A 9,861-nucleotide genomic window follows, 5' to 3' on the forward strand; every position below is an offset into this window, starting at 1 on the left:
AGGCCCGCAGGGCAGTGAGGCCTGCGCGGCTGCTCAGGCCCAGAGGGGAAGGGGCCGCTCTCTGAGGTGACCCTCGCTTAGGCGATGGGTTTGCTTGGCCGGGGAGCTGGCTACGATACTCGGGGAGGCCAGAAGCACCGACGCTCGCTGTTACAAGCGGGTTGGGCCGGCACTGCCGCCTACACCGGCCCTCCGAACACAGCACAAGCGCGGCCGCAGGTACCCAGCACTCGCCACCCCGCAAAGGCTGCCGGGAAGGAGCCCCGCCCCCGCCGGCAGTGCGCTGTAATTCGCGGGTATGGCCCGGGGGGAGGGGCCGCCACGTCCCTGCCCCGCAGCCGACGGCGCGCTCTGATAGGCCAGCCGCACTCTACGGGCGGGGCATGCTCCGGCCCCGCCCTGCGCGGGCGGACTACAGCTCCCGTCGTGCCCCGCGCGGCTGCGCTCGCCGCGGCCGCGGAGCAGCAGGAGCTCTTGCCGCCGCCCCCTTCCCCGCAGCGGCAGTTGCGCCTACGCTAGTCCCCGGCTTTGATCGCGGCCTACCCCAGCTCCTCGGTATGGCGCGGCCCCTCGTGCCTAGCTCACAGAAAGCGCTGCTTCTGGAGCTCAAAGGGCTGCAGGAGGAGCCCGTGGAAGGGTTCCGGGTCAACTTGGTGGACGAGGGGGACCTCTACAACTGGGAGGTGGCCATCTTCGGCCCTCCGAACACGTACTACGAAGGCGGGTACTTTAAGGTGAGGGGCTGGGGGCAGCAGGGGGGCATGCGGTGTCAGGAGGACCGGTGTCTCGAGGAGGTGAAGCTCTGGTGGAATGAGGGGCTTGGTGTGTGGGTAGCAGGACGTGGCGGGCAGAGGTGTGTGGTGGGAGATGGGGCTGAGGAGGGGTGAAGGCAGGGTGGGTGGCGTTGAGGAATACATTGGATGCCTTGGGAGGGGATTTAGAAAGGGGGAGAGACCGCAGGAGAGTGGGTTGACCCTGGGAGGGGGCTGTGGGGCAAGAGGGAGGGGGTCTTCGGGGTTGGGTTGAGGTGGGTACAGGGGGAGCTGTGACAGGGGTGATCCTGGGCTTAAGAGGGTGGTGAGGGCCAGGGAGATCTGGGTCTATAGCGGGACACCTTGGGGTCACTGGGGCTTTGGAAGCTGGGTTGTTCCTGGGGTGTTTGCACAGAAGAGGAGCCGGTGTGCCGGTGGCCGCTGCCAAACTAGGCATCTTCTTTGTAAGGTGGATTTGCCCCTCCTGAGGTTCTATCTCTGCGGGCTTTTCCATCTTCCTGCCCCTCCATCCCCTCGTCTGTGGGTGCAGGAGCACGATCTCTGGGTCACTTATGATCCTTCTTCTGGGGGGGGACCTGAGGCATCGCCGTGGAGCCAGAGGGAAGGGACAAAGGGGTTTCTTGTGCAGGCACAAGTGGCCCAGCCCGAGCGAGCAGAAGCTCAAGCTGCGTGGGGAGTGGGTGTTGTGGTTTTGTTTGGGGTTTGAGAGCTGGAGAAGAAAGTGTGTATGGCCTGACTGCACAGTCCCTATCCGGAGGATGTGTATGTGCTCTTCCCAGGTGTTGTGCAACCTGTGTAGCTGTTTTCTTCCTCTTTCTCATCCTCCCTCCTCCACTACGAGCTCTTCTGTCTTCATCTTGTTGCTGGCAGGGTGGGGATGCACCCGGGGTGAGTCAGCCCGAGGGTCAGCTGTGCCCAAGAAGCTGGGTGGTTTGTTTTTCCCGTGGAGCAGAGGCAGGCAAGTCTGATGCTTCAGAGTCAGGTTTTATTTCTTCACTGAAATGGAGTCTTTTTCCACAGCCTCTTTTGGCACTAGGCCCTTTGAACTCTCACCCTTTCAGCAGCTTGTGCTCCTTTTTTGTGCCTGAGAGCTTCCAGGCTGCTGTAGCAGCAGATGAAACTTTCTGCGTAAGAGGAGAATGAAGGGGACAAGTCCTTTTCCAGCTTGTGGTAACATCAGCCTGTTTGTGTACGGCAAAGTGGAGTTGCTTTCTGAGCCCCCTTTCGGATCGCTTTGCCTCTGGCTGGTTTTGTTCTGATTCTCTGTGACACAACAAAGGGGATTATTCTGTGAAGTTCAGCTGTTTGGCCAGAGCCCAGCGCTGGGCTGTGTGTTGCTGTGTGCGTGCTGCCCTGGCCTGCCTGAAGCTCCACGCACACACAAAACACATCCAGCCCCAGCTGCCACTTCACTTTTCCTTCTTTCCACCCCTTGTCCTGTGCCACAGAGCACAGGGTGCTCGGGCAAAGGGCCAGTCTGGAAGGCAAGGCAGTAACGTGCGTAGGGATGGGCCCATTGTGGTCGGGGGCTCCTTGGACTTGCAATAAGATCAACTTGTGCTGGGGCCAGATCCTGGCAGGGCAGGAGGTGAGCAGAGGGGTTGGAACTCAGGATGTAGTTGGGGTTGGTCAGGGCAGCAGGGAGCAGGAAAGATGCCTCTCTGCCTTCTACACTAAGCTTTTAACGGCTGTTAGCTGACGACTGGGTTTGGCAGCATCGCCTATTGTTGAGGCTGTAATTCCAGAAACATCCAAAGCCTCATTTGCAGTTATCCTCCTGAATGGGGACCACACCGGGCTCATTCTGTGGGTCAAGAGCGATCCTAGGTGACTGTCCCCTACTGCTGGGCAGAGCCGGGTGGTTTGCACTGTTGTTTCACAGATCTGATGTCTAAATTCTTGTGTACGTGAACTTGAGAGAGCAAGAAATGTTCAGCAACTTGTTGGTTGTTTTAAATCTTCACCATTTTTTTTTGTTTGTTTCTGGCTGTTGGCTTTTTTGGGAGCAGTGACTGAATCTCGATCTGGATGTTTGCTTCCAGAGCCTGGAAACACCCAAAAGCTGGAACAGTCACCGCAGGTTGTGCAGTGATGTGGGCGAAGCAGCCCCCATTCCCTTGGGATGCCTGGTGCTGGTGGGCTGGGACAGCGGCTCTCTGGGGTGGATGGGGGGGATGTTGCTGTACATCTCTGCGCCGCCTCTTTGTGGCTTTGCCCGCTCACTTGGAGGCTGAAAGTGAGCCTGTCTGTTTGTCCTGCCTTAATACCTCATTTTTGTGGCCGTCACCAGTAGGAGAAGCCAGTGGTGGGCTGGTCGCCTCTGCTGGCGCTGGAGTCATGGACTACAGCATGATCTTCATGTGCTTTTATTTTTAGCACCTAAGCTACGCACTGCGGCCAGTTTTGACTTGGTCTCTTTTTTTTCAGTGGTGACGGGCTATTTTTAGAGATTCGATGTGTTAATTGGAGCACAGAGCACCTGATGCTTCCTCCCCTGTGAGCTCTGAAGGATAAACAGCCTTTTCTCTGGTGGCATGGCCGTGGTGTCCCTGAAAGCAGGACCAGGGACGACCCCAGACTGGCAATCTGACTCAGTGCTGCTCAATTTGTTCAGACACACGGCTTGAGCCCTGTCTGCTGCCTTACAGCCACGAGACCCTTGCCCTGCTGCCCTTTGCCATTCAGAAGCAGCCTGCCTGCCCTCGGTGTCGTCGCCCTGTGCCGTGGGAGCGGGCTGCGAGCATGCAAGGTGTGTGCCAGACCAGCACCGTCAGCTCCTGCTGCGCTCTGCCTGGGGCCTGCTGCCTCCCTCTGTGTTGGAGAGCACCGGGTGGGCTCAAGGTTACAGGGCAGGGTGGTGATGAAGGAGCTGCTGCAGCTTGCAGACCCATCCGCTCGCCTTCCTCTGCACAGCTGTGCTGCCGGTGTCCTGCCTGCAGAGCCGGCAGGCGTGGAGGCTCCGTCTCTGCAGGAGCATGGCTGGACTTGGCAGAGGCTCCTTTTTCCTGATGGTGTCGGAGATCTGTGGTTTCCTTCCCTTCCTTCTCACAAGCTGATGCTTGCTTCTCCTGATTGTTTACTTGCAGGCTCGTCTCCGGTTTCCCATCGACTACCCTTATTCCCCTCCTGCCTTTAGGTTCTTAACCAAAATGTGGCACCCCAATATCTATGAGGTAGGTTGACTGTGACAGCATTGGGGTGTCTTGGACGGGCAGGGGGGGCACGTGTCCATCTGTTGTGACGGCATTGGATGAAAATGCCAGACACTGGAGCATGACATTGGAAACTCGGTGCCTTTGGCATTTAGTGCCTGGCACTGGAAATGCAGCTAACGAGCTTATGACAGCCGGTCTCCTGTCCTGGAGCTGTTTCCAGGTCAGCCAGGCTTTCCAGGTTTGAGGGCTCCCACGCTTGGCTAGCAGGGACATTGTGCTTAATTGCAAGATTGGACACCAAGCGATGTGCGCGGCCCCGGGGCTGTGTGCTTGCGGAGGATTGCTGCCTGGGGGTGAGGGGGTGGGCTGTGTCGGGTGGGCACTGGGAGGGCTCTGCTGGAGGTGTGATGTGTTGGGGCATCAGGCAGCTGTGTCTGTACTGCACTGACAGTCACGGGGTGCTTGCTCAGGGTGCGAGGCTACAGGCAGCAGAGCAGGGACCACCACTTCTGCTGTCCCTTCCTAGGGATGAAAGGACAGGCTGGGATTGCCTCACCTGGGTTAAGCCAAAGTGCAGAGCGAGCAGGCTGCTGGAACAGAGCATCGAGCTGCTGCTGGAGGGTGCTTGGGACAGCAGCAGCTCCTAAGGATCCTGTTTCGCTTGTGCTTTCAGACCGGTGATGTCTGCATCTCCATCCTCCACCCGCCGGTGGACGACCCGCAGAGCGGGGAGCTGCCATCTGAGCGGTGGAACCCCACTCAGAACGTGCGGTAAGGGCTGCGTGGGGAGCGAGCTGTGGGCAGGAGGCCTGTCTGAGGGCAGGGCTGGGGAAGTGGGGAGATGGGGGGGACTGCCTTCCGCTCCCAAAGCCTGCGGGGGATGCCTAGAGGTTGTTGAAAAGCGCTTGGGCTGTGTGCTTTGGTGAAGAACAGTTAGAGCTTGCGTGGGAGCGTGCGTGAACCCAACAGCCCATGCAGTGCTGTCTCCTGCTTGGCCTGCTTCACTTTGCTGAGATGCCCCCTTGCTGGTGGGCCATCACCAGGGTCTCCTCCCGAGCCACAGGACGCAGCAGTGCCATGACACTGAGGCTGCTGGCACTGCTGGGACACGGGCAGTGGCTGACCTGCCTCGGCTCTTACCTGCTCGTGTTTATTGATTGCCAGGACCATTCTCCTAAGTGTGATCTCACTGCTGAACGAACCCAACACATTTTCTCCAGCCAATGTGGATGCCTCCGTGATGTACCGCAAGTGGAAGGAGAGCAAAGGGAAGGACCGAGAGTACACAGACATCATCAGGTGCGTGCTGAGCTGAGCCCAGGCCCAGCAGTACTGTTGAGTACTTGCTAAGCTGCAGTCTTGTAGGACATGGAGGATCTTGGAGGCATATCCCTCCCTGCTGAGTCCTGTCTGGGGACTCAAGGCCACGTTGAATGAGGCTTTGAGCATCCTGGTCTAGAGGAAGGTGTCCTTGCCCATGGCAGAGGGGTTGGAACAAGGTGATCTTTAAGGTCCCTTTCCAACCCAAACCATTCTACGATTCTACAGTTTGCAGGCTGGTAGGAGGAAAGGATTCTGGATATCCAAGTGTGGCTTTTGGGAAAAGCTTGGCTGGGGGCCATGCTAGGCTTGCTCTGGTACTCCAAATGGTTTTCTTCCTGCCACCTGTATGTGGGAGCTTCGGAGGACTTGGGTGGAAGCAGCAGAAGTGTCCAAGCAATGAAGCTGGTGAAGGATATGGAGCACAAGTCCTGTGAAGAGCAGCTGAGGGCACTGGGGGTGTTTATCCTGGAGAAAGGAGGCTGAGGGGAGACCTTATCGCTCTCTACAACTTCCTGAAAGGAGGTTGTAGTAAGGTGGAAGTTGGTTGCTTCTCCCCAGTAACAAGCGATAGGATGAGAGTAAACGGTCTCAGGTTGTGCAGGGGAGGTCTGGATTGGATATTAGGAAAACTTTCTTCACAAAAAAGATTGTCAAGCATTGGAACAGGCTTCCCAGGGAAGGGGGTTGAGTCACCGTACCTGGGGGCATTTAAAAGATGTAGACAAGGTGTTTAGGGAACGTGGCTTAATGGTGGGCTTGGCAGTGCTGGGTTAACAGTTGGATTCAATGATCTTAAAGGTCTTTTCCAACTTAAACAACTGCATGATTCTGTGTGCCCAGCTTTTCACTCAGCCTAAGCCCTTTTTGGCTTCAGAGCTGAGGATCTGGGTTCGTAGCAGATGTGGTTCCAGCATGGCCGTGCTGTCAGGGCTGTCTCATGGGACCAGCACATGAAGCTCCTGAGCTGCAGACTGGCCAGCCCTGGTGTGGCAAAGGTGGCCCGCAGAGCAGGGGCAACATTACAGTGTGGCCATGTTTGTTCGTGGGGCTCTCTCCCCTGTCCTCTCACTGGTCTGGTGTGAGTGAGTGACCCACGAGTGGGGAAGGGCTGTGTCGCTGGGCATCCCTGTGGGGTGAGCCACACACGGTGACATGGGTGTGCTGTGCAAAGCCCTGTTCCCAGCCCTGCCACTTGCCCTCCAGGAAGCAAGTCTTGGGCACAAAGGTGGATGCTGAGCGGGATGGCGTGAAGGTTCCCACCACGCTGGCGGAGTACTGTGTGAAGACCAAGACTCCAGCCCCAGATGAGGGCTCAGATCTCTTCTATGATGACTATTACGAGGATGATGAGATGGAGGAAGAAGCAGACAGCTGTTACGCTGATGAAGACGACTCTGGCAATGAAGAATCTTGATGGCCTTCTGGCATTGCAAAACTTACTATAAACTACTGAATTTTACCTCAACTAGGACAAACTGGTTTGAATTTAGGATCTGTCAGCCCTGAAATTAACTCTCTACCTCGCAGGGAGACTGTTCTGCTGTTGCAAAAGAAATCCCACCACTGTCTTTGTAGAAAAAGCAAAAAAACAAAACCAAACCCTATTTTATAAACTTCCTGGGTGGGAGGTGGGTGGGGAGGGGGAAGTTGCTTTGGGGCATTCATGAATCCACAGAAACTGGGGAACTGGCAGCTCTGGCTGGTTGAAGAGTGACAGCAGAACCTGGTGCTGGTTGCCCATCATTTGGGCATGTTCAATGGGCAGCCCCGTGTGGGAGGAACAGCTTGGGGAGGCTGTGGAGCTGGTGAGTGGTTGCTTTGGGTGGGAAGTGTGTGAGCGTTGTGTAGCTTTCTGCAGCCTCTGAGGTGCCCCAGCAGGAAGGGCTGCAGGCTGAGCGCTGCTGCCCTCGGCCCCTGACACGGCTGTCCCTGGTGCAACCCTCCTGCTGCCCCTTTCCGCGATGCTGGAGCGCAGGGAGCAGGGTGGGAAGGGCCAGGATATCGGGCAGGACATGCCTGGCAGCCGCTTGACACCGCAGGGCGTGGGGATGCACTGTTTGTAGTTCTTAACTAGCTAGGAGGGATGGGCTAGTTCTGAGTCTTTCTGCTTCTGTTTTTTTGGAAACTATTTAATAAAGTACTTCAAGGGAGTGGTGTGTGGTGCGTGGGTGAGGCTCTGCCTCGGTCTGTGCGCCGGCTGCGGGGGTTTCCATGTCAGCCATGGACCAGCTCCTGCCCTGCAGCCCTGGCAGGGAAGGGTGGGTGGGCTGGCTGCTCTCCCAGGGCTGTGGCTGGGGGTTGCGGGGTACCCTTGGGTCTCGCAGCACCCCTCTGCCCTCTCTCCTCAAACCTGCAGAGCGGCCAGGAGCGTCTGGGCAAGGTTGCCTTTGGCCTGGAGAGCATCTCTGCCCTTCCCGGGGCGGGGAGGCTGCTGCTTTTACTGCCTCGGCCCTGACGCTGTGGCTGACGCTCGGTCTCTGCCGGGGCAGAAGGGTGAGCGCCACCGAACACCCAAAACCCTCCAGCTCTGTACTGGGAAGGTCTCTCCCTCTTGCTCCTCCCAAGGTGCTGAGCTCCTCGGAGAGCAGCTGTGCGGCACAGGCAGCAGACCTGCCCAGGCAGCACCCAGCGGTGCCTGACAGGTGCCCGGGGCTCTGGTGGGTACTCTGATCCGGGTGCAACTGGGTGGGTCTGAGCCCACGGGCTGGGACTGGCTGGGACGTGCAAGCTCCCGAGGCTGTGGCAAGCTGCCAGCCAGGCAGCCAAGGGGCATCGCCGGTGCCGTGTCCGGCTGGGCTGGGGAGCTCAGCTCTGCTGCCACCTCCTCGGGGCCATAGCAGGGATGAGGTCGTGGCAAACCGCCTGCCCCGGGGTCTCTGTGACAACATCAGGGCTCCTGCCCCTGCTGAAAGCTTGGCAGCGGGGTAATGAACAAAACTTCCTCCTGCCTGGAGTTATGCCAACGGGATCAGGGTCTGAGCGACACCCGCGCCTGCACGCGGTGAAGGCATGTGCTTTGTTGCCTTAAGAAATGAGGCTAAAAGGTGAATAGGATTATTGTCACTTTATTCAGGCCTGGCAAATGGCTTCCAAGGTCACCAGGTTGGCACGGAGCAGCCCTGGCTGCTGGTTCAAAGCCAGCCCCCACCCCCCTTTTCCCAAGGAGCTGTTCTGTGCACCCCCAGCAGCTCCCCCCACCCAGGGGAGCATGAGGGGCCGTGCCGGTGCACCTTCGCTCCCCTTGCAGCCGGTTACCCCCCCGCCCCGCTGTGCTCGGGATGCTGCTGCAGGTGATGGGGTAGTACTGTGAGATGCCCCCCGGTCTGGGGGTGTCCGGGAGCACCCCAGCCTTGGCTCTGCAAGCTGGGCAGCTTCCCTGCTGCTCCCTGTCCCACGAGCAGGGAGGTGCTGGGCCCTTCTCCCCAGCCTGGGGGGCTGAGGGCTCCCAGCAGTGCCAGCCACAAGATGCAACATGCTGGAGGCTGCCCGGAGCAGGATGGGCTCCTGGGGCCAGGGATGCTGTGGGCTGCCACGCTCTGCCCGATGCCGAATCCCTCCGGCACACGAGGCAGTGTGGCGGCTGCGAGGGGGTGACCAGGAGGGAAGTGCCGGGGGCAGACCTGGTGCTTGGGGGAAGAAATGTTTTGGGAGGACTCAGGAACTTTCACGAGCCAGCAGATCCCTGTGGAGAGTGCGGCGGGACTGGCGCTGCCGGCTCCATTGTTTCAGCTCTTCCTGCCCGGCACCCCCGGCTGTGAGCGTTCCACCTTGCTCCCAGGGCTGGGCTGGCTGAGAGCTGGCTCTCAGGACTGGGAAGAGTTGGGGACCGAGTGGCTGCCCCACAGAGGCCCCTCTGCCCTGGCTGCCGCAGCGCCAAAGCACCGGCTGTGCTTGGTTATCGCCCGCCCCTGCCCCTCGGTGTTATCAGGCAGCTGCAGCTGGGCTGGTGCTGGGGACACAAGGGCCACCATCCCCATCCATGGGCTGGTGCTGGGGACACGAGGGCCACCATCCCCATCCATGGGCTGGTGCTGGGGACGTGAGGGCCAGCATCCTCGTCCACAGGCTGGTGCTGGGGACATGAGGACCAGCATCCTCGTCCACAGGCTGGTGCTGGGGACATGAGGACCAGCATCCCCATCCACAGGCTGGTGCTGGGGACATGAGGACCAGCATTCCCAGCCACGGGCTGTTGCCAGGGACATGAGGGCCAGCATCCCCATCCACGGGCTGGTACTGGGGACACGAGGGCCAGCATTCCTGGCCACAGGCTGGTGCTCAAGACATGAAGGCCAGCATCTGCAGCCTCGTGGAAAGTAATGCCTGGGCTGCGGTCCTGGGACAGGCACCATCCCTGTGCCTCGGGGTGCCCTGGCTGGGGGCTCTGGCTGAGGGCCGGAGCGGGCTGTGGGCCAGGGCCCTGGCGTGCTGGGCTGCCGGTTTGCCTTGGCACAGGCCCCACTGTTGTTGGCGGGAGCAATTGTCTCTGCCTCGCTCCCTGTGCTGGGGAAGCATCACCCGGTTCCCTTCCCATGTGCCCCACTGTGGGGATGTGGCCCCGGCTCACCCCGAGCACTGGCGGCTCTGGCACAGCCATGGCAGTGATGAGG

General features: G+C 59.3%; 1 protein-coding gene across 2 annotated transcripts; it reads left to right on the forward strand.

Moving 5' to 3' along the window:
• The first annotated feature begins 398 nt into the window (after positions 1-398).
• Positions 399-7,401, forward strand: CDC34 (cell division cycle 34, ubiqiutin conjugating enzyme). Of its 2 annotated transcripts, none has more exons than XM_056338179.1 (5): positions 399-734; positions 3,860-3,946; positions 4,602-4,699; positions 5,093-5,227; positions 6,423-6,726. In XM_056338179.1, exons 1-5 carry the CDS (start codon positions 558-560, stop codon positions 6,499-6,501), a joined length of 576 nt encoding a protein of 191 aa, XP_056194154.1. In that variant the 5' UTR covers positions 399-557; the 3' UTR covers positions 6,502-6,726. The 2 variants fall into 2 exon arrangements, with proteins under 2 accessions (XP_056194154.1, XP_056194153.1); XM_056338178.1 differs by having other exon boundaries at positions 402-734; positions 6,455-7,401.
• Positions 7,402-9,861: the final 2,460 nt, after the last annotated feature.

The sequence above is a fragment of the Falco biarmicus genome, chromosome 4, assembly GCF_023638135.1.
Source record: "Falco biarmicus isolate bFalBia1 chromosome 4, bFalBia1.pri, whole genome shotgun sequence".
In the NCBI taxonomy this organism is placed as follows: Eukaryota; Metazoa; Chordata; class Aves; order Falconiformes; family Falconidae; genus Falco; species Falco biarmicus.